At 51.5% G+C, this 26,348-nt stretch overlaps 1 protein-coding gene across 1 annotated transcript in view; it reads left to right on the forward strand.

Moving 5' to 3' along the window:
• PLXNA1 (plexin A1) overlaps positions 1-8,910 on the forward strand; it is a 119,939-nt gene extending 111,029 nt beyond the window's left edge. Inside the window, exons 30-32 of the mRNA XM_076346395.1 lie at positions 752-964; positions 4,732-4,882; positions 8,392-8,910. Of these exons, the coding sequence (XP_076202510.1) occupies positions 752-964; positions 4,732-4,882; positions 8,392-8,487 (460 nt within the window). The 3' untranslated portion in view covers positions 8,488-8,910. The remainder of the gene's footprint in view (positions 1-751; positions 965-4,731; positions 4,883-8,391) is intronic.
• Positions 8,911-26,348: the final 17,438 nt, after the last annotated feature.

A 26,348-nucleotide genomic window follows, 5' to 3' on the forward strand; every position in this document is an offset into this window, starting at 1 on the left:
ACCCTCATTAGGGAAGTCCTGGGGAATGAAGTGTGTTTTGTCTAAGATAAAAGCATTCGCTGGGTGTTGCTGCTGAGGGATGACAGAGCGGAGAGGCTTTCTGATGGGGGGAGACCCTGAGATGCTTCTGGAAGAGGAGAGGGGCAGCAGGATTGGGAAATGGAGCCATGGAGAGTGGCACCTGTGTCAGTATGCAGCAAACATCCAGTCGGTGGCTGGCCAGGAGACCCACTGCCTCTACAGCTGAGAGCTTTATTTCCAGCATCTGAGGCTGCCTAAATTCTCCTCTGGTGTTAAATGTGCTAATGAGTCCCTTGAGGAGTCCAGTTAACCCACTCCTCCTACACGAGATGCCACACGGCGCTGTAGACAGGCTTATTGATGCGAGAGAAGGGGACTGTGCCTGATGTGACCCATGGGCTCAGCAAGGGCTCTTCAGTATGAGTGGATCCTCGGAGAAATCGCAGATCTGCGCTGCCCTGGTTTGCCTTTGGAGATGTTGGCAGTGCTGAGGAATTTCTCCACGGAGAGCTGTGGCCATGTGGGGGTGGGCAGAGGACGTGGTATTGCAATGGGGCAGAGGGGAACAGCCATTTACCCCAGGTTGTTTGCATTCCTGGGGCGCTGGGAAAAGCATTCTGCCCAATTTTGGGTCATGGGGAGCTCCTCCTCTGCAACTGGAGACGCATGTGCGCTGGCTGCCATGTAGAGCTCAGTTCAGGTGCTGACTCCTGTTTCCTTCTTCCCTCAGTCTACCTCTACGTTTTTGGGTGAATGTGATTAAGAACCCCCAGTTTGTGTTCGACATTCACAAGAACAGTATTACTGATGCCTGCCTATCCGTGGTGGCTCAGACATTCATGGACTCCTGCTCAACTTCTGAGCACAAGCTAGGAAAAGACTCTCCCTCCAACAAACTACTGTATGCCAAGGACATCCCCAACTACAAGAGCTGGGTAGAAAGGTGAGTAGGCTTGGCAATAGCTCCTTGAGTCACCTGGAGGAGTTACAGTGGACGTATGTGGGTGTGGGGACTTGGGTCGTTGGGAGGACTCCTCTTGGCAGCTGTCTGAAGAGGGATCGTATTAACGCTTGTGGAAGGTGATCCTTTCATTTGGGAGATGATGCTTTCTCGTGATTGTCTCCTGGAATGAGTTTGCAATGACTATTTGACAGAGCCGTTTATGACTTGCTTAAGGGGTGCTAAAAGCAACCTCAGCTTTTAGGCTGTCTGATGTTTTCTGTTGTAAAAACTTGGTCTGTGCTAAGGAATTGCTAACACCTAGAATCATAGCATCATTAAGGTTGGAAAAGACCTCTAAGATCATCGAGTCCAACCGCCAACCCAACACCACCATGCCCACTAAACCATGTCCCTAAGTGAATCCCTCCCTTGATTGCTTTTGAAGAGCAGTGAGAAGTCAGCCTTGGACTAGAGGAAGTGCCTTTTTTCTACCGTGACAATACACGCAGGTTTTGCTGAAATGGTTGAAAATTACCGTTTCCAATCTCTCATCCACCTGTACATCTCACCTGGGATCCTGATGAGAGCACATGCTCTGAAGCAGTGCTTGGGCTGCTGTCGCTGTGCTGAGGAGCAGGGAGAGGAGCGGGTCCCCTGACTCCTTCTGACACCCTTCACCTTCACTGTTAGCTGATGAGAGACATCCTTCTGTCCCGCTGAATTAATGCAGTGTTAAAAGTTCAGGGTTTGAATGCTACTGATTGCAAATTGATGCGCTCAGGCATAATGCTGTGTTTAGCTTTATCCTTTTGGGAGTGAAACCTAGGAGATATCCTCCAAATCCCTCCAAATAGAGCTACTCTTAAAATGTTACTGTGTGGCAAAGTGGGACTTCATCAAGCTTAAAAAATGGCAGATTTCAGGTTGCTGATGCAACTTTCCCCTTGTGTTGATATGCTGTGCTATAGCTCATGCTCTTTTTTTTTTTCTTTTTTTTTCCACTGAGGAGCCTTCCCTTTTTCACCATCTAGACTGGATACAGAATGAACCAAATGAAAGATGTCCAGGCAACAATAAGCATCATATTCTCTAGTTTGCAAGCGTGGGACTTTGTAGCCCAAATCATCCTTTGGATGCTCACTTGTACAGTTATTTTTGTTGCACCATTGGCATGCCTGGTGCTTTGCAGACGAGTACAAGGACAAGCTTCTTCCCTCGAGGAAGATAGGGATTGGATCAGAAGAAAAGATGCCCCTGAAATGCTATGGCTGAGATGAGAGATGAGCTGCATTGTAATAGGATAAAGTTCTTTGTGGGGGGCTGGAGGGGGCTTTGGAGTGGGGTCCTGTAGGAACATCGCAAACTTCATGAAGTGAATTTCTCTGACTTTGCCACCTCTGTGACAAAAATATTCAGCTCTGTGTGTGCCCAGAGAAAAAAAGGTATAAAACCATTCCAGAGCTAAACATTGGTCTAGACATGCTGTGTCCCTGGGGAGGAGGTGGGAGATCTCACCGGTGACAGATGTTCCTGCCATCGCTTACCACTGGTACGGTCCCAGAGGCAGCCGAGCAGGGGGCAGAGCTGCCCCGTGCAGGGTGCGACTGCATCTCCTACTGCTCCTCTGCTGCAGGGATTTGTGGTGTAATCTGCATTTCTGGCTTTTGGCACGGTTATCATCACAAAGCTTTGCAGAGGCAGGATGGGAGCGATGCGTGGGCAGCTGAGTGGGACTGCTAGTCCCAACAGCAGGTCTGTCTGCCACCTTGGTTCAGGCACCAGCAGAAAAAAGGGCATCTTGCCAGTCCGAGGCAGGAATAGCACAGTAAAGGGCTTGGGAGGTGTGGAGCCTGGGAAAACCCAAAGGGACTGCTGCTGGGGTCGTGGCTGGGTAGGTGTCCTCTGGAAATGGTAGGTGTGACTGGGATCTTGGTCCGCACGAGCCATGCATGCTTGTATTGGAAAATGATGGTTTCCTGCCATCCTTTGTGTCATGATAAAACCCAGAACGTAAAACTGCTGCATGTTACCTGGATATCTTCTTGTGGCAGCCACAAAAGCTTTCTTCTTCAGCAGGTCTAACTTCGTACATTCATCTCCCATGAGTCCCTTCCCACAGGGGCTTTCACCTACGGGTGAAGGGTGGCCAGGAGGATCTCTATGGGTTTTCTTTGCTAATCAAAGCTGTCTGGAACTGAGAAGGTTGGGCATATTGTCCCTAATGTTCCTCAGCACAGGTAGAAGTAATGTCAGCTTTAGGAGACGTCACTCTGGGGGTGATCTGTCTAGTGTCGTAGCAGATCTCTTGATGCCTGGTTTAGTCAGAGGTCCTCACCTCAGACCACTGCTCTCTTGGCAGCATCCAGGAAATCTCTCGCATCACTTTCTGGGTGTGAATGAGCCTCCTTGTAAAAACTGCCCAAGTATTTTATGACTAGCTGAGTTCAGCGCCGTGGGATGGAGTGGATCCTTGTATTCATCTCCTCAAGTGGTCTTGCTGCCATCTGCTCCTATCCAAGTGCTTCAGCCATGTTCCATCTCAGCGTTCAGCTGATGATGCTAATGATGCTAATCACTGTACCAGAAACTTCACTGAGTGAGGAGTCATGAGGAGTAAAGCAAAGCTGGGAGAGACTGGCACTCTGTATTTCCAGATGGTGGGAGCAGCCAGGGCTCATTTGCTGTGGGTAGGGTTTCTTTTTTAATAGAGGCCTGCGGACACAACCCTGGTTTCCAAAAGGACCTCAGTGGCCAGTCCACTGGTGCGTCTGCTTGGTGTAACCCTCCTGCTGCAATGGGGTGCTGCAGCTTTGTTCTTTCTGGGTTTTGATGAATAAATATCCTTTTGGATATTCTGTTTTTCCACTATGATTCTGGACCATATAAGCTGTGTCTGGGTTTCCCTGTATTTGCTGAGCATATCAGTGAGGCAGCTATGGGATAGGACTGCAAATCTTAAGGTGTCCTAGGAAATGTAAGGTAGTAGCCTTCTGGTAGCAACCATCAGAGAAGCACAAGGAAGGCAGGAAAGCACCAAGTTGTTTGACCCAGGCATGCCCTAAGACATCAGCTACTTCTGCTGCTGCCCAGGATCCTTTGAGTTCACAGATGTGTCTGCAGAACCTCAGTTTTCACTGAAAACGAAAGCTCCTCGTAGCTTTTTGGTAACTTCTGAGCATGGCCAGTGGCAGTCATAGGCTGTGTTGAATGCCTGTTGCTGAGGAAGACATAACCACGCGGGCGTGTATTACTGCAAGGGCTGGATGTGAACTTGTCTTGTGTTCATGCACCAAGTATTTAATTGAATGTAAAGGGGCATCATTGGCTTTAGTGACACGGTGACCTTCGAGAATGGTAGCAAAGCCTTATGTGTTGCTGCAGGCATGGAGGATTCTGGTGGATGCGGTTTGGTGGCAAAACATGCCAATGGGATGGGAAGGAGGAAAAATGTGTGGTTTAGGAGAGGGTGGGAAATCCCTCAGAGTAGCAGCTCCTGGCTTTCCAGCACGGGGAGCTGAGCTGGGCTGGGCTCAGCGCTGCTCCATCGGGAGTGTGTTCCTAATGATGCTGACCGCTCTGCGGAGTGCTCAGAGACCTCTTGATGAGCAGTGGCGTTACAATGGGTGACTGTGGTATGTCACTGCTCGGAGACATGATGCTCTTCACCTTGCCTCTCCGGTGGCTGTTCTCAGTGAGCTTCGCAGCGGGGACCCATCCCCTTCTGTCTGTCCCTATTTCTGACCCACTCTTCTGTTTCTCCTTTGCAGATATTATGCAGATATAGCTAAAATGCCAGCGATCAGTGACCAGGACATGAGCGCATACCTGGCGGAGCAGTCGCGGTTACACCTCAGCCAGTTCAACAGTATGAGCGCGCTGCACGAGATCTACTCCTACATCACCAAGTACAAGGACGAGGTAAGACGCGGCGATGGGGAGTCAAGCCTGGGCTGCAAGCTGTGTCCCTTTGCCTGCGTTTCTGCAGTCCCACACTTTTTCCTATAGAAAAACACCCTGTGAAATGCAGGAGAGCAACGTAGTCCATGTCTGTACTTGGGCTGGTGGGAAAGGAAAGGTTTGGGAGGCGTGTAGGCAGCGCTTTGTTCCCCATATTTTCTGCAGTGAGTAATGTGGGAAACACCTATTTTTCTACACATTTGGCACATGAGCTCCTCAGGGCTACAGAGTTAGCGGCATTATCTCAGTGCGCCTCTCTGCCACCACCGGCCCAGCGCTGCGGCAGTACCAACGCCGTGTGATTATACAGGCAGTGTCTGGCTCCGCTGCCCAGGGATGCTAGAGAATGTGGTGGCCTCTTCAGTGCTTGCTTTGTGAACATCAGTAAGAATGGTTAAAACTCCCTCTGTTGTAATTTATACAAATTAGCTTCGTAAAGCACTGCTCAAATCCACACCCCGCATCTTTTTATTAAAGCAATAAAATATGTAACTACAGTAAAATATGGATCTATACATATAACATGATAGTATAGGTTTTATTGTCCCAATAAAGGGGATTGACAGCTGTGTTTGAACGATGGCTTATTTAGGTGACAGAATGCCAGAACATCTCTTTGCTCGGAGAGAGCCGGGAGAGCTGGCCTTTCGCCCCGCAGGGGGAGGAAACGGGGTCCCCGTCGTACCCTGCAGCAATCCCAAGAGGCATCTCCCAGCACCTCTTTGAGGTGTGAATTTAGGGAGTCCGTGGGCAGGTCGTAGCAGACCTGGCCCCTGGGTCTAAGGTCAGCACTGGGACCATGGTGGCCAAAATCCTTGTGGAGCTAGGTGCTTCGCAGGAGTGAGGAGGAGGAGGATGGCCTGGCTTGCCTACAGGGATGGGAGGAAACCCTGGTGCTTGGGAAGGTGCCACGTGGTGGTCACTGTGCAGCTGGTGGCCGTGTACTGATGACCATGCTGGTGGGAGCTCTGTGCCACTCCCCAAATGAGTTGGGATGGCACATCCAGGAGGCCCCCATAGCTCTGTGTGATGAGTTGGCCATGTAGGGTTCTTGGGGTTTTACAGTTTGTATAACAGCTCTGTGGCTACCACGAGAGTGGAAGAGGAGCAGTCTGAAGGATCTAGATCTGCTGTGGGGCAGCTACCATCCCTCAGCCATCATCAAGTGCTCGCTTCCTCCGGGCTAAAAGTCCCCCAGGCCTTAAATAAATCCTCCAAGCCCTGGGCGAGAGCAGGGAGCGGACCATGTGGCATTAATAAGCTGCTCTTCAGGGGCACAGGTCCTCTTCTTGCCCACTAATGGCAACCTGACATCTGTTGAGTGTCTTGGTGCCGCCCGCTCTCTGAGCATCGCAAGTGTGTTCACAGCTCTCAGGAACTTCTTTTATTACTTGTAATGGGATTAATAAATCGCAGCTGTTCCCTTTGTTTGTTTTCATTCATTAAGCACAATTATATGCAGCCCGATTGCACCCTCTTTGATGCAAAATGGGAGAGAATAATTTTTCCTGTTGTTCAGTGCAATAATATGCTGTCATCGGCTGTGAATGAAAATCATAATTAATTTTCATTTGGGTACTTGCATCTTGGTAATCAGTGGTCCTGGCTCCTTACAGCAGGTGACAAACCTGGGTCTCTCTCTGTGCTCGGCACAGGTTTCCTTTGACTGCATTGTTTCCATAAGGCTGAGGTAAAAGAGGAGCAAATAAATGCAGGGGCAGGTTGTGAATCTTTCGACACCTCAGCATCCCAGGATACACAGCTGTCTTACCGGGAGAGGCGGAGGAGGCGGGTGGGGGGAATAGGCTCCTCTTCCACTTCTCGGACCAAACTCATTTGGTTCCAGCTCAGCCACCTTTCAGGCATGCGGGGTTTTGATTTCTACATGAGTGTTATTATAGTTATTTCATTCCACGTGTAGCGTGACGGCTGACAGCGGCTGTGGAGATGGATGGCGGGCGAGTGTCCCCAGTGGCAGGTTTTATGGCAGAATCTATGAGCTCTCGCGAGTCCAGCCGCAGCCCAGGGTTGTTGCTGCCAGGGGAGGTAAATCAGATGTGCCCAGCTCTTGCTGGAGAATTTTCCCCTTCTCAGGAGCTGATGCCGGTGTCGAGATGCAGCTTTCCCCTTTCTTTTGGGAAGAGATTCTCCATTGGGCATCTCTTACTGCCCCAGCAGACAGGGACCAGCCTGGTCCTGTCCCAAAAAGCCTGGTGGAGAGCCAGAGCCTGTCGGTGTCCGGAGGCTGCTGCATGGCAGCATGGTGGATGCTGCACAGCACGCCCCGCACGCCGCTCCACAACCCGTCAGTGCTGCAGCAGCTTTTAATCAAAGGGAGCTGATTCCCCATTAAGAAGTTACCTGTAGGGCTCCTGATGGACTTTGCCTGCCTCCTAGTAAGTCTATTAATTATACAACAGTTTGTTTCCAATTATGTGGCCAATGAAATGGTTAATCAAGTCCCCTTGGACGGATGCCTTGATATTTAATTGCAAAAAATTTGCTCTCTCAACTAGCTCACCCGAGGAGATGAGATCTCTGTCAGGTTTGTTTTTTTAAATCAGCTTTTCTGCTCTGCTGGCATGATGTTAGTGAGACAAGACTCCTGGCTGCTGGGAGGGCAGCTGCCCCTGCGTTTTATGCTTCATTACTCCCTTCTCCCCACTCTGAGCCTCGTCCTCCACCCTCCCACTGCTGCCAGTCCTTCCCCGGCCCTGGGGGCATGGCTGCATCCAGCCAGGGACTGTCCCTCCACCCTGCGATCTGTCATCATGGCCAGGAGCTTGTTTAGAGAAAGGGGATTTCAAGGGAGGAAAGTAATCCTCGGATGTCTGTGGGTGCACCCCTTGCACAGGACTGAGTGCTTCCAGCGAGGCAGGCTTTGCTGGTACATATATCTGGTGTCCCCCTCCATCACCCCAGTGTCCCTCAGTTGTCTGCCTTGGGGAGAAACGAGTGGGGTTTTGCCACTGGCGGCAGCCAAAGCCTCATGGGTTTGGTCTTTCTGTGTTCGTGGAACCAGTTCATGGCTTGATCACAGTCTCTGAAACGCAGCCCCTGCCTCCCTAGGCCGTTGGAGTGTTGCTGGAGTCACGGACGTGGCGGGAAGATGTCGTTGTCTTGGTTTTGGGGTTCGCCCTCCATTTGACAATGGATGTTCATTTCCCCACGTGCAAGTTGGCTTCTTGTTAGTATCAAGCAGGTCCCTGGTGTTAACTGCAGCCCCTTGGGGGTCCCGGGAGGCTCTGCCTGTGGGGTGGCAGCACTCAGGGCAGTGTCTTCCACCTCGCGCCTCCTTTGGCCCTTTCCTAGCCCCGTTAGGGATGGGAACGAACCCATGCCGCTTCCCATGGGACCACATCCCTGTGCCCCGATGCCATTGATGAGCCAGCGCATCCACGTGGGCAACGAGGAGCTGATTTGGGTAGGAGGGCATCTCCTCACCCTCTCTTCTCCGCTCTCTCCCCCAGATTTTAGCTGCGTTGGAGAAGGATGAGCAGGCCCGGAGGCAGCGGCTGAGGAGTAAGCTGGAGCAGGCGATCGACACAATGGCCTTAAGCAGCTGAGAAGGCGGCGGCGCGGTGCCAGCATCCCGGGCAGCGGAGGCGGCAGGAGGGAGGGCCGGCCAGCGGCAGCCACGGGCAGAAGACGACTTTGGGGCTGGGGCCGGCTGGACCCGCGGGAGCCGCCGCGCCTCCACACGCTTCCCACGAATGAACAAGGAAACCTCGCGCTTTAGCGGAAAAAAACCCCCCAACAAATCCCGACGACAGCAGCAACATCGATAAACCCCCCTGACACACACACAAAGCCCCCGATCCAACCGGGATGCAGCAGGGACCTTGCAGAGAGGCGATGCCGGGCGGAGGAGAAGGGGGTCACCTGCCCCATGGACCCGCTGGGCATCCCTTGCCCGGGCAGAGCCTCTGAGCCCGCAAGGAAGGAGGGTCGGGACCGTGGGGCTTTCTAGGACGGCATTTGGATGTTGTTGTTACTTTGGTGGAGGGAGGGTGGGTGGGCTCCTATTTTTACTGTACTTGACTTGCTCTCCCCTCCTTCCCCCCAGCTGTCTGCCCCCTCTCCTCCTCCTCCTCTCTCTTTTTCTGTCTCTTCCCCCTTCTCTCTGTCTGGCCTTCTGCCACTAGTGTTAACTGCTATATTTGCACAATTTACACGAGACAAACAAAATTTTTAATTTAAAGAAAAAATTATAACAAAAAATGGGAGGGGAAAAAAAAAAGATTCTAAATTTTTGCAACAAACTAACAAAAACGGTTTTAAAAATAAGCTAAAGGGCTGATGCTGGGGAGAATTGGGGGTGGGGGCAGTAGGGGTGGGCAGCAAAGGGAGAAATCCCTGAGCTTTGATATTTCTTAAAATACGTCCTGTGCCATGTTTTATTTGAATGTTGTTTAGTGCGGAAAAAAAAAAATTCTAAAAAAAAAAGGTGGGAGTTTTGTTAGCTGAATAGATACTCTTATTTAAATGCTGCTGGAGTGGTTCTGGACGTCATGATCAGAGAGGAAGGGAGATCCCAAGGTTGGTTTTTCTTTTCCTCGGGGATCGCTGAGGGATGATCAGTGTTTTGTTGAGCTCGTCCCCGTTTTGCCGGTCCAGTGGCCGCGGGGAGGTCTGGGCAGCGCTGCCCGCCCCTGCCTGTTCCGAGATGATGCAGGGTGGAGGATGGCTGCAGGGGCTTGGGGGCTGTCGGGAGGGTTCGTGGAGAGATAGTCTGGGGTTTTTTGGCAGAACCCCTGGTGCTGGAGCAGCCTTAACGAAGCCCCTTTATTCCCCCCCCCCCCCCCATCATCTTTTTGTGCTGGTGCAGGGGAAGGGACCAGATCCCTGGGGAAAGGGGAGACAGCTCCTCTGCGTCTCCTGACCAGGATCTCCCCCTGGCAAACCCCGCTGGGTGACCAGCCCACGGAGAGACTGGGATGCTCGGCCGCCACAGGGCTGTGGCTCGCTCCTCCACCCGGGAAGCCCAAATGTGTGCAGGACTTTCCACCCAAGATTGACCTTTCTTTCTCTGTCTTTTCCTTCTTTCTCCCCCTTTCTCTCCTTGCTGTCACCCCATCTCCCCTCCGCCGCCTCTGCCCTGCCGAGGGCTTCACTGGAAACCCGAGGTCTCTCCCTCGGCTGCCCCCTTTGAAATGTCAGATCCTCGTGGGTTTGTGCTTTCCAGAGATGAAAAGGTGCCGAATGCTGCCCTGAATGGCAGCAGGTGACCAAAAACTTCCAAAAAAAATGAGAGACCCTTTCCTTTTCTGTACCAAGAGCTCCCGTCACTGCCCAGGCCACGGCAGACAGGACCAAACTCTGCCAGGAGTGGGTGGCTGTCGAAATCTAAGTGGAAAGAAGCCCAGCTGATTTCTGTCCGTTCCCTTAAATTGCAAGTTAAGGGGGGGAGAGGGAGAAATAATGAAGTTTTTAATTAAAAAAGAAAAAAAATAAAAGTGTGTATATATATATATGTGGTTACAATCTAATTCTCGTGCCCCAGTGGGGTGCTGTATAGTTAACTGAAGGAGAATCGAACCAATATAAATATGAAATGAATTTACACAGCCAGTTAAAACAAAACAAACAACAACTACGAAAAAAAAAAAGGATACCAAATGGTCTGGAAGAAATTTCCAAGCCTTTCTCACCATGCAGAACAATTGTTTGAAGCCTGCACATCTCTCATTATGTTGTAATTTTGTTTGATTTTGTTTTGTTTTAATAAGGAGGGAAAGGAGAAGATGCTGATTAAAAAAAACCAAAAACAACAACAAAAAACCCAACCACAACAGCAAAACTATGTTTGAAAAAGAAATAATAATTGTTTCCCAAACCTACGAACCCCGAGCTGTCGCTGGATTTCTGAGAGCTGTGGGCTGTTGCATGACTGTGCTAGATTTTAGTCTGAGTTGATCTTTTTAAGAAACAGAAGGAAAAAAAAAAAACATAAAACAAAAAAACTGCAAGTGTTGAATATTAGAGGTTTGTTTAGACCTGTTATCTTTTTTTTTTAATTTGAAATTAATTTGTCACTTTCTCGTCCAAGAGAAAAAACAAAAACAAAGCAAAAAGAAAGACTTCAGAGGTTCACATCTCAAATGTGGTACTCGGAGAGCCTTAAAGGACAGCTGTGTGCCTGCCCGCCCCGCGCCGGGGCCACCGCTGGCTGCCAGCATCTCCATGGGCGCTCCGGTGGGACAAAATCCTCCCGGGGGGTCCTTTGCAGAACTCGCTGCCATTGCGATGGTGAGCAGGGGTGCCTGCAGCTCCCTTTGGTGCAAGGTTGGCCCAAAGCTTCTTCCTTGCACCGCTGCCGGCTGGGCAGTGTTGGCGGAGGTCCTGGAAATCGCCCAGAGGACGGCGGCCATGTGTTGGTGGTCATTGCGATCCGGTGGAAGGGGAGCGGTTGCTTTGAAGTCTCTATCCGAAAGTGGCGTGGGCCCTGCCTGTTGCAGTGGTAAGAGTGTCTTGGGGAGCTTCGGTGGCCACTGAGGGAGCCAAGCGCGTAGTTTTTGTGGTGATTGAGAGGGGATGGTGGGACCCTTCCCATTGCTGGTTGGGGAGGATGGAGAGTTCTAAGACCATCCCCCTGAAAATTTCCTCGTTGGTGAATGAGGGCTGGAAGCACCATTAAGAACAGAGGGTTTATTAGCCTGTTGCTTTCCTGGCAGCAATGCTGTGGGTGCTCCCTCGGCTGGGCTGGAGGGACAGGCGAGTTTCTTGGCCATGGTGGGCCTGGGTTGGATTTGGGCAGCAGAGAGGTTCCCGGGGGGTCATGCCAAGCAGGCTTGTGCCATGGCGTGGCTGTGCTCGCTGGGCTCCCCTTTGCTGAGTCCCCCTTGTGCTGTGACCTGGCTCTTCCCGCCCCATGATGATGCTGAGAGCCCGTGGCGTGGTCCTGGGGATGGGTTCCCGTTGGTGTCCTCCTGGAGAGCTTTGGGGTGTTTGCGGTTTGCTCCACCAAAGGATCCCCCCAGCACCTCCCCACCTTTCTGGGCTCCCCTTGCTGCCTCTGACAGGGAGGGTGGTGGTTGGCGGGGTGGGCACTGCAACGCTGCCCGCAGCCTCTGGCACTTCTTGGTGCTACCTTTGCCTTTCGCGTGATGCCCAGCGTCCTTAATCGTGCCAGGCAGCCTGTCCTTCCTCCCTCGCCCCAGCCTGGCGGGGGGCAGAGCTGGGCTGGCAGTCCCTGTCTAACCCTGCCTAGGAGCGAGGAAGGGCGGGGAGAGGCTGGCAAGCATTCGCAGGACTCCTCTTACTGGTGGTATTGCCTGTGCCCCAAAATGGGGTGAGACGGAGAAGCATCTCCTGCCCTGAGCCTGCGTTTTGAGGAGCTTCCGCTCTGCCCCCTGCTGTCGGAGGCAGCTGGACCCCGCGGGCTGCTCCCCGACTGCTGCAGCAAGCGGGTCCTTCCCTGTCCCCCCTCAGCTCACATTACCTTTTCTCTTCAGTTTGGGGTTCAAAAAAAAGTGCAGTCCAGCCTGGAATCGTCCCCTGTGCCTGGCCCTGGTGTCCCCTCCGGACAGAGCCCCGTGCCACCCTCGGGGCTGGCCCCAGCCTCGGGACGGGGAGCAGAGGGACGGGTAGCAGGGTCCCCCCCCAGGCTCACCCAGTCCTGACCAAAGCGCACAACGAGCTGTCCTTTAAGAAAGCAGGGGGAAACCTGACACGGACCCGGCGAAAGGCAGAGAATTTTAATAGTTTTAAAAAGTTAAATGGGGAAAAAAAAAAAAATCCGGAGTCCTGATTACCTTTCTGTGATTGTTTCAGACTTGAAGCAACAGGCCAGCGTGGCTGGTCGAACGCCCTTTGATTGTGTAAATATCCTGCTATTTCCTATTTTAATGTTCTTCAGATTTAGTACTTGTAAATAAACACACGCATCAAGGAGAGATTAAACATTTTTGCTAAAGCTGGTGTCTCGCCTGTGTTTTTGGGGGCGATGCAGGTCGGGGAGGTGGGTGGCATTGGGGAAGGGCTGTTCCTGGGAGCAGCGGCTGAATCTGCAGCAGCACCGGGGTGGCACAATGCAAAACGGTATCGGGATGGGCCAGCATCACTGGGGCCGCCGGGTGCATATGTGGGGACAGGGACCCTGAGCTGTGGCTGTTCACAGCCCTGAAGTGGCCCTGGGGGCTGCTCTGGGTGCTTGCAGGGGGATTTGGATGGACGATGTATGCAGGGTGGGAGGGGACTTCTCCATCAGCCACTTTCCTGGGCGGCTTATATTGAATTGTTTTAAACCGTTGGATTTCACTCATCGCCTTTCAAAGCGCTCGGAGCTGTTGGTCAGATGCAGAGGAGCTGAATCTGTTACACTGCGAGCAGAGGTGAGATGAGAAGAGGTAAATACCTGCCCAGCTGCAGTGCTGCTTGCTGGGGTCAAAAGGTGCCGACCGGGACTGGGACAGCTTCGGTTCTGCCTCTTGGCTATCCTGGTCCTTCCTCCCGTGGGGACGTTAACAGGGTGACAGCACAAGTGCTTGTGGATGGGGGGAAGATGTACACAGTGGTGGGTTGATGCTGCAGTCGTGTCCACAGGCTCTGCAAGCTGTAGGGCATCCTCTTTTCCAGCTCCTGGTCTTTAAGCTTTGGAAAGCCGTTGTGTCACCCCATAACTCTGGATACCTCCAAACTGCATTATAGGGTGTGCAGGATCCTAAAGCAAAGCAGCAGGAGAGGAAGCCCAGGCCAGCAGCCGGCCACCACAGCACCCTCCTCACGGCGGTGACGTTCCCGGGCAGAAGGAGGTGAGTTTGGAGGGGTGCACCCCTGGGGTGTGGGATCAGGGCCGGGGCTCTGTCCAGCATGCAGTCTGAAATCACACAAACTAAGCTGCTTTTTTTTTTTTATTCTTTTCTTAGTGTCTTCCCTTCCTGGCGCCAATTTCCTGACAGTTTGGGGCTGGCAGGGCTGGTTGTGTACTGTGGATTGTAAATGCATCTTGTCTCTGCATTTAACATATGTATAAACTAGATGTTTTTTCTGTTTTGTCCCACAGTATCCCTACTCTCCAGCAAGGAGACCATCAGCAGCAAGTATTAAACTTCCACTATCTTAGCTGTAGTGCCATTAAAACAAAGATTGATTTGATCATTTTTTTCCACCTTAAAAAAAATCCAAAGTTTTCTTTCACCAACCTTTCAAATGTTTAAGAAAATCACATTGAAACTGAATTTTGTTCAGGTTTCTGGAAGGATTTAACTGAGGGCAATGGGAAAAAGACCCTCATCTCCCCAAATTTTGTGGCTGCAAACACTGTCCCAGCGGCCATGCGGGAGCCGGTGGCAGCTGAGCATCAGGCAGGTGAGTGCTCTGCTGGGTATGGAAACTTTAAATAAAACTTCCCAAAGTTTTCAATCCAATATGTAGTGGGGCTTTCGTTGCTTTTGGGGTCTTTTCAAGGCATGGGGATGAGGGTCTGTCCCCGAAGAGATGGGTTGGGTTTCTGTGGTGGCACGTCCTCGTTGGATGTGTTGGAGGGGACCCCACGCTCCAGCCCAGAGCAGCCCCCTGCCAGTGCAAAAAGTGGAGCTGACCCCTCTTATCCCCTCAATGACTCCCCTCCTTGGGGGCTTGGTGCCATTGGGGTTCCCTGCCTTCCCTGGGGACAACAGCTATGGATCGTCTCCTGCTTTGGGTTGAAATTTCTTGTTGGAGGGCATCTGCATGCTGCGGTGGGGTACAGAGAGGGGAAGGGGTGACCTTGGCACGCATCTGGGACATGCTGTTGTCCCCGTAAACCCTCTTGCTGGACCTTGTTGCTTTACTCTGAGCCCTTTGCAGGCAGGATGTTTATGTTTTTTCCTCCATATTAATATTTGCTCTATTGTTTTACCAGGGAACAAAAGCTTAAAAACCTTCTGGTTGGCCAAATAAATAAATATCTAGTATTTCATGATCACCAGGATGTTCTTCAATACAAATTGCACCAGTTTTCCCAAGGAGTAAGAGCTGCTGGCATGAAGCCAGGGCTTCCAATGACAGCTACAAATGTCTTTGTTTGCCTCCTCAGCTCTAGTGCAGAGCTAAGCAGAAAAAGATTATCAAGGCCTGCAAATGATTGTGTAATCCACAAATGCACTTTATTTGATTAAATGATAAAATGTGAACCTTCCAGCAATAACATATACCACTGCCGCCTGAGACGGTGGTAATCCAGCAAATCTGCAGCAGCTGGAGCTTGCCTGGAGCCAGCCGGGGCCCGATGGTGAAGGCAGCCTGCTCCCCGCGGCAGCACCCCTCCCTCCGCCCACGGCCACCCTGGCTGACCCTGGGGGTCTTGGAGGCCCCCATGCTATCATCTCGCCCAAGCTCGGGCTCCAGGTGAGTGCACATCCCAGGGCACCTGTGTGGGGTCTGAAGGTCTCATCCAGGGCTTTTTGCACAAGACCTCTATCCCTGCAGCATTGCTGTGGTCTTGCACTTTCCCTGTGCACCTCCTTGTCCTCTCCAGCCCCATGGAGATGTTTGCCTGCCTTTGGGTCCTTCCTTTGTTTCTCTTACACGTGCAACGAGGGCCAGGACACACACATGGTAGCGCTGCTCCTGCAGAAAGCACTGTGTGCTCAGTGCTGTGCGTCACCTTGGGTAAGGTGGGTGCAGGACACAGGGACCCACGGTCTGCAGCACGGGAATGTGTCATGCTCATGTCCCTTGGCACACACTCGTGGACAGCCATGTGCCCATGGTGTGAGTGTCAATTGCCAGTAAAGCTCCTCCCGCCTTTGGCAAACTTCACTCCAGAAAGCCAAGAGGGTTTGACTTGGGGGTTTAACACCTCCTTTACCTGCCACTGATGTCCCCTCAGTGCTTGTTTTCTTCTGGTGTCACCACTGATGTGCTCGGAGCCCGAGAGGCTGAGCCTCTGGCAGCTGAGCCACTAAAGCCAGCGTTAGAATCATCTTCTTCTTCAGGCTTAGCTAAAAGGTTTGCAGAAAAATCTCCCTTGCCCTGCAGCCCCAAGCTCCTGCTCCGGGACCGAGTGGCTGGGCTGGGAGCGTTGGCTGCTCTTCCAGCTGATGACAAGTCTGTAATTCATTAACAGCCAGATCTGTCCACTTATGTGCAGAGAGCACCAGACTGCTCCTTCCCTTCCCCTCCTGCAGCATCAACCCGGGCAGCCCTGGGCCTTCCCGTGATGCTGCCGACCCCAGTACCAGGGATCCGCAAATGAAGAGAGCAGGCAGGCTAAGTGGGCTGTCCCAGGTACGCTGCTGCCCCTCGCGCTCCGTAATCCTGCAGGAAAAAGGGACCTGCCACATCTTTGGGGGGCACGGGGGGCCCTCGAGCAGCCACTTCCCGCAGGAGAGAGGATTTTGGCTCTGTCTTCCTGTGTCCACAATGTTCCTTGACCAGACACAGATCAGCACATATATATATACACACACACACACACGAGATACATAGATATATATAACACATATATAAAATATATAACTATGTATATAATATAATATAAATTAAAATCCAGCTAGGGTATTAACACGGGCTGCAAGTGCCAGGCCATGTGCTGGGTTCAGACGTCGCATGGGAAAGGCCAGAGCAGCATCACATGGCCCTGCAAGTTGAAGGATACGACGGGGGGTTTCTTCCCACTCAGAGGTGACGATTAAGTTTCTTCTGAGCTGCTGGGAAGAGAAAAAAAAATAATCCATAAATTGTGAAGGCAGTAAGGGCTGAGCAGAGCAACACCCCCTTCCTCTCCCCACCTGGACTAATGAAAATCGCAGCCATGCTGGGAGGCGACTGGTTTATGTTTGTTCTTCACTTTAAATGTAGTTGTAAAAAGCCCACAGTTTTGGGCTTGGATCGGAGGTGGGATCATTAGGAGGTGGCAGGCGATGGCTGATACACATTAATGTGCCACGAGCAGTCAGAGCTTCACTGTGTTTTTTTTTTTCTTTTTTAACTGAGGCAAATTATTGCTTCAGGGAAACGACTGTCTCCCCTGGTGGAATTAGAGCAGGGGGAAGGGGGGAAATTGATTTATCTTGAATTTTATGGCATTGGATTGACATCTCTGGTGATGCAAGCTGCCCCCCCCCCCCCCCCAGAGCCATGGGGCGGTGGTTGGGTGACACTGCCAGCTGCCCCTTTTCAGAGGCTCCCCCTTTGGAGGGGCTGGCGGTGGGGCATGGTGGCTGGGCTGGAGACCATGGCTGGAAATCTCGGCCATGACTGTCAAGAGCAATTTTTCCGTGCGGTGAAGTCAGGCGAGAAACACCGCTGTAGGCATCTTGTCTGTCCCTCTGGTCCCCTATGACTTGGTGGCTCACCACCATGTGCCTGGCACAGGTGGCCAACAAGGTCACCCCGGGCTGACAAACCTCAGAGTGATGCTATGGCTGGGGGACCCCAACTCCTCCGAGGGCTTTTAAGGTGGTGACTGGTGTGACTTTGCACATCCTATTTCTTGGTGCCCTTCCCAGCATTAATACCATTGAGATGGGCTTGAACCGGCCTTCCCCTCCCTCTGCTGGAAAAAAGAAGAAATGTCCAATGTCCATCCTTGGGACCTGGATGATGGCCAGGGGTGTCTCGCTGTCCCCCAGCTGCAGGCGGTGTCCCTCAGCAGCCGAGCCGTGGTGCCACCAGCAAGGGTGGGTCGTGGTAAGTGATGGGGACCAGGCGGGTTATTTCAATGCTTGCCTCTCCTGTATCACAAAGGGATCACAATGCACATTGTAAAATGAGTCATTAGCTCACAGACCACCCAGATCAGTCCCAGCGAGGGAAACTGAGGCACAAGAGCAGAGCTGCTTTGCCCAAGGTCATGCAGAAGGTTGCAGTGGGGAAGAAACCGCTCATGACCCATGCTGAAATCCCTAGGAAACACACTTTTATTATGGTCCCAGATGCCTGGGCCACTTTGGCTGTCACACTATCCTGAGCTGGAGTTTTATTTCTTCCCCAAACTGTTTTTTTTTTTCCTTTTTTATGAACTAAATTCTCCCTTCACAGCTCCTATTATCTCAGGGGCTCTTCCACTCAGCGGTAGCCCAATTTCCTTTTATAGCTCGTACAATGACTGTCCTAATTACAATTAAAACTGGGAACGCTCTAATCAAATCTTTTACTATTCTAGACAAACTCAGAAAATGAGTAAAATTAGTGACACATGGTGCAAAAAAAAAAAGTAAAAAAAAAAGTGCGTGAGCTGGTGGTAATGCAGAGAGGGAGTTAAAGAGGGCAGCGGGATTTCGGCGCTCATCTGCAGTAATTGGCGGTGGGGAGGAGGCATGGGCACTGCTGGGGAGCGGGACTTGAGCATCCCTGGAGGTTCCTCCATCCTGCTGACCCCATGCTAGCTGGACACATTGGTTTGAATAATCCCCCCCAGCAGTTACTATGGCAACAAAGCCTTTTGATGGCAAAAACCTTCAGCATCAAGAGTTAATCAGACCCTAAACCAAAATGGGGTTAAAGGCGGAGCAGGGATGTGTGAACAGTGGGGTCACTGGGGCAGAGGAAAAGCGTCGAACGGAGAGTAAATAACAAGCAGGGGAGAGGGGTCTGACGTCTGCTTGAGCTCGAGCGGATGGCCAGAGGGGGTTTCACTGTGATGGGAAATCATGGGGGTAAATTAGTAGGCTGGATAATTATTTTTTCTTTCTGAAGGGTGGATGATTTTACCACCCTGCTCCATCACGCCTTGCAGCTCTGCATGCTGATTTTAGTAGGAAAAATACTGGTGCTGTGACATGGATGGTTGGACGTGTGTCCCACCTGGGTGGAAATGCGGTCCTCAGGGGGTGTCCTGCCAAGGGACTGGGCTTCAGGCCAAAGCGCAACTTGCTAGAGCTGAAGGGCTGCGCATACTGTGGGTTGTCTCAACACGCATTGTCGGTTCGGGTGAGTAGGTGAGCACGCTACTCCAGACTTACCAGAAAGAAATCCATGATGTGGAGATGTGGGCTCCCATGTGTTTGGGAGGAGATAGAGAAGGAGGACTCATGGCTCCATTTCTTGGATTAATGCTCCTGGATCAGGTAAGGGTTACGGAGTTAGGATGGAGGCAGAACCGAGAAGTTAAGCCCTTTCTGTAGTTTGCTGCTCATTTGGAGTTATAGATCCCGTCTGGACTGTCACAGATGATGGTTATTCCTGGCATTGCCTCCTTCATAGGTGGTTCGTCTTCAGTGCTAGTGTGGTTTGCAAGGGGCTGATGGAGGGCAGGGAGTGATCTGGGGTTCAGGAAAGCAAAACCTGGAGTGCTGTTCCTACCATTGGATAACAAATGATGAAAACCGGTACTGGCAGGGTGAGGATGCCTTTTCATGCTAGAGAGAGCAGATGCTCCCAGCTAATCCCAGTATTATGGTGTTACAGTGGCCAGGATCTGGGAGGTCCCTCTGACTGTAGGGTCTCACAGAGGTAGGGGGAAGGACAGCACACCATTGTGGGGAGGAACCTGTGTTCATTTTTAATATCAGGATGTATGGGAAGAGTCTGCCCGAGGTGAGGGTTAGAGTTGCAGCCAGGGACAGGGTTAAAAAAAAGGAGCTCTGGAGTGTCTGCAGAACCAGGTGGAGCAGAAGAGCTTCCAAAGAGCCAGGGTTGTTGCTGTGTCTCACATGGCCTGGTACCCTGATTTTCAAATGATTTAGTATCATGAAAGACCTCATGTTGGACCTGCCCAACGCACCAGTGTTCTCCCTGTCCCAAACTGTGGTGAGATATTCCCCTACCTGCTTCTTTGAAACAACTGCAGATTTGCAGTCTCCACCAGCAACATACAACAGGGCTTCCCCATGCTCACACTCAGGATTTTTTTCCTGCTGACCAGCCTAAATCTTCCTGTTTGCAATTTAATCCCCTTTCTACTGGTCCTGCTCAGGAGAGACGTAAAGACCAGATTGCTCACAGATGCTATTTTCAGAAGGGTGTCTATCTCCTATCAGGTCTCCTCCAAGGTCTCAGTTATCTCCAACTCTCCCCCCAGGTCTTGTTTTTGGAGAGATCTGGAGGTTCAGCAGTGAGGGGAGCAGTCTTGGGGAAAATAACTGATCAAACAGCCTTATATCTTAAAGTTTAATCAGCTTTCCGTCCAGATAGTGCAGTCTCACAGTTGGATGCGCCCCGGCGGCTCCCACAATGGAGAGGTACCTTGGAGCTGGGCATCGGCTGGGTTCAGGTACAACACATTAACAAGGAGCTGGTTGCTCTCCTCGCTCCTTTCTCTCACTCTCCATCTTTATTACTTTGTCAAAGTACTTTCAAGTAACACTTATATTTTATAGGTCTGAAGCACAAGATTATTCAATTTGCTTTATAGGCCCAGTTTGATAAATCCACTTGGAAGCCCGCGCTGTGGTAATTGAAACGCACTGCCTGGGGAGGAGGGAATTTCTGCACTGCCTTCAGCCTTCGCTTCTGACCGCTGCCGGCCAGTCGCACGGGCAGGAGTGAGTGAAACCTGATGGGATTTACAGGGCAGGAGCTGCCGGGGGGCCCAGGTGGGTCTGGGTGAGATGGGAGCTGGGAAAGCTGCTGGGACAGAACACTCTGAAAACGTTAATTCCTTGTTCTTCCTTTTGTTCTGATCTTTCTGACCCAACCAAGCCCCAAGGGCCGTTAAACTGTTTGGGCTCAAACTGAAATTAAAAATTACACTGAAAGCAAGAGGATGGCCAGGAGTTCAGCATGACTATGACTACGACATTTTACATGCCTTCAGGAGCAGCATTTGATAATTCATCCCTGCCTGCGCTGAGCCAGCAGCAGCTGAATTTCTCAGCTGCCTCCAAATGAACTGGGGCTGAAAGCAGGCTCTCCGGGCAGAAAAAGCTTCTTTGAAGGAGTTTGACACCTTCCTACTGGAAGGGGTGAGGCATGGGGGGAACTCTCACCTTCACCACAGTAGCAGGAGAAGACTGTGCCTTGAGGAAAAGTTTTGATGCTTGGGGATGGGTCTGAGGCAGGGAGGAAGGCTCAGTCATGAATCTCAGGTTCACAAGGCTTTTGGGAGCCAGTCAGCCTCTCTCACACCTACTCCACCCTCCTTTTGGGGGATTTGAACCAAAGCTTTGAGCTTTATGTTTATTAAGGGTTAATATACCACAGTGTCTGTGGCAGGAGGGACTTGGTACAGTGATCCAAGAAGCCATTCCCAGCCTCACGTTACAGATGTCCTTGATGTCCAGCTCTTCATCTGAAGTTTGCTAATTGGTCTTGGTTCCTGGCATTAGATGAACCTACCTGTGGCAGACCACGTTTTTTCCAACCCAACATTAGCTCTCAGAGGGGCAGCAGTCCCCAAAAGCACATGGTTTGAAAGCTGAAGTCAGTTTTCCCATTTAAAGAAAGGCTTGTCTGCTGGCAAACCTCTCATCAGGTATTGGTCTTAAGATGCAGCAGTGCTTGAGGCTCCAGGGAAGGTGGTTGAAACACCACAAGTGCAGGGACCTTGCAAACCTCTGGGTCACATCTCTGAGAGTACGTTGGCTAGAGGTTGCTGTGCTGTATGTTGAATTGAGGTCTTTAATCCAAATGTTGTTAGAAATTTCTTCTCACTGTTCAACAAAAAAATGTCAATGTTACACTGAAAGCGGTATCAATCCTATGTGACACCAAATATTTTGCAAAGCCTTGGAAAATGTTGGGAATGTTGGTTATTGTTTTATTGCTTGAAAGATTTGGTTTTGGGTAAAAAGATGCTAGCTTTTTCAAATGAAAAGTTTGAAAAATGTCACAGCCAGGTTTAGTAGAGACCCCACTAGATGGAACTGACTGGGTGTGAAGAGGCACCAGTCTCCAGATTTCTGCCTGCCCTTGGGGCAAAAAGCTGAGTGCAGAAAGTGTGTTTTGAAGGCAGGTTTTAGGATACAGCCCTGTCTGCTCTGTCCTTCCCACAGGCACAGAGGACAACCCTTTCTGCTTGTTCCCTGCCGGCTGCAATGAAGGGAGGTGGTATTAGATGTAGCTGGAAGGTGCACCCCATAGCCTTGCCTCCTAACTTTCCCACCACAGCCAGGCTTTGCATGGCAGTAGGAGGAGGGATGAGTCTGTCAGCTCATTGTTTTTGCTGGAGAAGTTGTCCTTTTCCTCTTTTAGACTTCATCCCCCAGGGCTGTTAATACAGTATTTCCCAGAAGGGCTAAATTTAAAGCAAATGGAAGCATATTATATTTTTGGCTCCAGTAGGTAGAACTGTATAACAGTCTGCCTTCATTTTTGCTTTCTCTCTCTCTGAGCAGAGTATATATCATAGGCTGTCATTGTATTTAAATAATAAAGCAGAACCAGGATTATTTTGTACACTTTTTTCTCCTCTCTGATCTCCCCATTGAAAAATGCATGGAAAGCAACAGATGTTTCGACTTTGTAGCTTGAACCTTCTCAGCTGTTTGAAGATTTGATGTAAAGTTCTTTGAACATCAGTTTCAGAGGAGACTCTCTTAGTAACGGTTGCCATGCAAAATCCATAATTAATGAAGATTTCAGGGTTATGGTGGGTTTTAAAAATTTTATTTCATTATTAGTGTTATTATTTTGTACTATTCTTAATCAGCTTGGAGGAGCGGCATCATCCAACTGGAAGAAACAGAGTCACAACTGCACTCCAGCGTGTGGTATTGAATCAGGGTGCCTTCTCCAGGTTGTGCAGCTCAGCGGTAGCCAGAAGGGCTCTCTGACTAGCCATGGGGGGCATGGATGCTGATTTAGACAGGGGCTGTTGAAAGGCACCTGGTAATTAGTTGCTGGGGTTCAGGCACTTACCTGCTGCCCACTGTATCAAAGCAAGGAGCTGATCTAACTTGGAGGACTGGATTACCCTCTAGTGGCTGCAGCTTAAATAAGAGGAGGGAAGTGTGTCTTGCAGACGTGGTTGCGATGCGCTAAATGCTCCTGTCCAGGGGTGCTGGCTGCAGTGTAAAGGGCAAGCCAGGAGGCCATAGGCGAGCAGACATCAGTGCTATGGGGAATACCGGGGCCCAGAGCCCCGCAGGAAGAACGCCTGCTGTAGGGTGATGCAGATGCCCCCGGGGTAGCTGTGGTGCGATACCCAGCGCCTGACTGCCAGCACCAGGAGGGACATTTTTGGAAGTGCTTGCTGCTGGGGATGCTGTGGCTGGGTTGCCTGGCACAGCGTCATGCTGCTGTGGCTATCACATGAGCGTGCGACTCTTCAGAGTCTTCTTTGGGATGTCTAAAGCAGATGGCAGCATCACTGTGGGTAGGCAAGGGAAAACTGTGGCTCGGGGATGGGCTGTGGGTTCCCTATTGGTTGTCCCACGTTGCCACCCAACAGCTGGTCCGGATATCTCTGGCATGGGGTGATCCTGTTCTCTGTCGTGTCAAGGGATGGGGCAGGACCTTTGCAGTGTTGGCCCTGGCCGCAGCACCCTGCTTAGCAATAGCAGACATGCCCCTGCCTGTGCTAGCCCAGATTTTGGGCAGCCTAAATGAGATTTTTTTCATTGGCTCCACCCACTGTTAATGCTCCAGGGAGATTTGGGCTCATGACAAAGTGACGGTCCCCCGTTTTTAAGGCAGGACATGAATGACTTTATGGTGTACTTGGCGATAAGCTAGCTGGTGCGCAAGCATGTGAGGCAGTGAGACTGACCATCCTTGGCATCCCCTGGGAGAGGCAGAGGCTCAGCAGTGTCAGCAATGACCGGTGATACTCCGCTGCCACCAGCAAGCCACCACTGGCTGCCGTGGCAGAGGCGGTCAAGTCATGCATTTAATTGGTGTCTATTAGATTTTTTTCCTGCAGCTACAGTTTGTGCTACTTATTGTGACATCCATGAGAAGCAGTGATTTGGGTTTGTTTGTGTGTCTGACTTGGAGGATTTCTCCATGCTGGCGTCTGACTCCTTCCCCCCATCCTGACGGCTGTTTTTCTGTGTCACTGGACTAAAATAAGAGGCTTTTGGGTCATGGGGTTGTGGGCTGGGCAGAGTTGGATGAGCAGAGGAACGAGAGCACAGCCAGGCCAGCCGTCAGGGCAGCTGGAGGGACATGCCACTCTTCTTGCTGCTGATGCCTCAGGACGTTGCGACAAGGCTGTCCTCCAGTGTGGAGCTGCAGCTGGGCCTCCCTCATGTCACCATCATGTCACCATGCACCCCAGCTGCTGGCTGAACTTCAGTGGCCGCAGGGACAGAGTGGGCAGGCTGGACAGCAGCAGAGCTGTGCAGTCTCGGGGTGGCATGCGTCCATCTGTGGTTGTGCTGGGTTTTCTGCCTGCAGAGCTGTAACTCCAGAGCAGGTGGTGGCTTCTCCCCTTGGAGGTGAGCAGGGAGTGGGTGGAGTGTGGATTCTCCTAACCCAGTCAGAACTGTCACGTCTCCAGCCTGGCCAGGGCTGCCACCTAGGGACTATTAGCAATGTGTCTGAGGGGCAGTGACTCCAAACGGGGTGAGGCACAGAACGAGAGAAAATGATAGAGGAGTACTGAAATGCACCTCCTGCAAGAGAAGTGCATCTTAGCCACAGCTTACACATTTGTAACATGTCCTTGTTGCTGGATGGGGCAAAGTCTTGGAGGTTCTGGGCATGGATAGACCAGCTGGGACTTAGCAGAACTTCTCCCCCTAGCACTGATACCTCTCCTTCCCATCAGGAAGGACTGTACTGGAAATGTCTGACTTGAGCACCTGAGATTTTGAGCCATTTCAGATGCTAAATCTACGTTTCTCAGCTGACCCTGGTCTGCAGAGTAACTGGAATCCCACCCACACCATGAACCCCATGGCCATCAGTTACGGGCTTGGTCAGGGGTTAAATACTGCTGTTCAGCCCCAGCACTGGGCACTGCATTAACAAGCTGTTGTGGTGCAGGACACACTGGTGCAGTACAATGGGCTGCAACCTTCATCCCATGGTGAAGCTTCACGTCCCCAGGGCGTTGACCACTGTGATGCTGAACCTGATGGTCCCTCCTGAAGCTCAGGTTTTGATGCAGTCAGAAATGGCTGTGATGGGTTGGGTACTGCCAGCAGACCTGTCCTCTGACCAGCGGGAAATACCTCTGCTGGTGTTTCTAAAAGAAAGAGAGGAAAGAGGCTTGACTCGGAGAAGTGCGTGCAGCCGGGTTCAGATCTTGGCTGTGCCAGGCTGTCTGGTAGCCCACTTGTCGAGGCTCTGGGCATTGCGTTTGCCCCGTCGTCCTTCAGGGAATGCAATGCAATAGATGGTGACAGCACGCAGAGCTGTTAGACTCGGCCTGTCATCTTCAACCAACACAACGGAGGCCTCCAGGGCTTGCTGCCCTCCCCTCCTGATCAGTTTGCTGTGCTGTGCATGTGAGGGGCGTCACGGTAGCTGTCGTCCTTCTGCTTCTTCCCAGACCGGTCAGTCAGCTCCTTGTGCAAATATCTTTGCCCTTTTTGTTCATGTGGGTGTGAGGGGCACCTTCCCCCCTCCCTCTGGTCCTTCCTTTGGATTAATCTCTGTTGTGATGCTGGGCTCCAGCCTGAGCAGAAGGTGCTGGTGGCATGGGACAGGGTGCAGCGAAGGTCAAAGGGGCTTCCTGCAGGAGCTCATCTCCTGTCTGGGCACTTTTTGGGGATGTCATGGGTCAGCAACAGTTCCCAGAGAGCAGTTTGAGTGAGGTCACTGATTTTTGCGAGCAGGGAGTAGAGTGCAGTTGTTTTGAGCCATGCTGTGTCACTTAGAATCATAGAATCATTAAGGTTGGAAAAGACCTCTAAGATCATTGAGTCCAACCATCGACCCAACACCACCATGCCCACTAAACCGTATCCCTAAGTGCCACATCTACATGTCTTTTAAACACCTCCAGGGATGGGGACTCAACCACTTCCCTGGGCAGCCTGTTCCAATATTTAACCACTCTTTCAGTAAAGAAATTTTTCCTCATGTCCAATCTAAACCTCCCCTGGCACAACTTGAGGCCATTTCCTCTTGCCTTATCACTAGTTACTTGGGAGAAGAGACCAACACCCACCTCGCTACAACCTCCTTTCAGGTAGTTGTGGAGAGCGATGAGGTCTCCCCTCAGCCTCCTTTTCTCCAGGCTAAACAACCCCAGTTCCCTCAGCCGCTCCTCATGAGACTTGTTCTCCAGACCCCTCACCAGCCTCGTTGCCCTTCTCTGGACACGCTCCAGCACCTCGACGTCCTTCTTGTAGTGAGGGGCCCAAAACTGAACACAGTATTCGAGGTGCGGCCTCACCAGGGCCGAGTACAGGGGCACGATCACTTCCCTACTCCTGCTGGCCACACTATTTCTGATACAGGCCAGGATGCCATTGGCCTTCTTGGCCGCCTGGGCACACTGCCGGCTCATGTTCAGCCGGCTGTCGACCAGCACCCCCAGGTCCTTTTCCACCAGGCAGCTTTCCAGCCCCTCTTCTCCAAGCCTGTAGCGCTGCATGGGGTTGTTGTGACCCAAGTGCAGGACCCGGCACTTGGCCTTGTTGAACCTCATACAACTGGCCTGGGCCCATCG

This window comes from Aptenodytes patagonicus, chromosome 8 (assembly GCF_965638725.1).
Source record: "Aptenodytes patagonicus chromosome 8, bAptPat1.pri.cur, whole genome shotgun sequence".
Classification (NCBI taxonomy): Eukaryota; Metazoa; Chordata; class Aves; order Sphenisciformes; family Spheniscidae; genus Aptenodytes; species Aptenodytes patagonicus.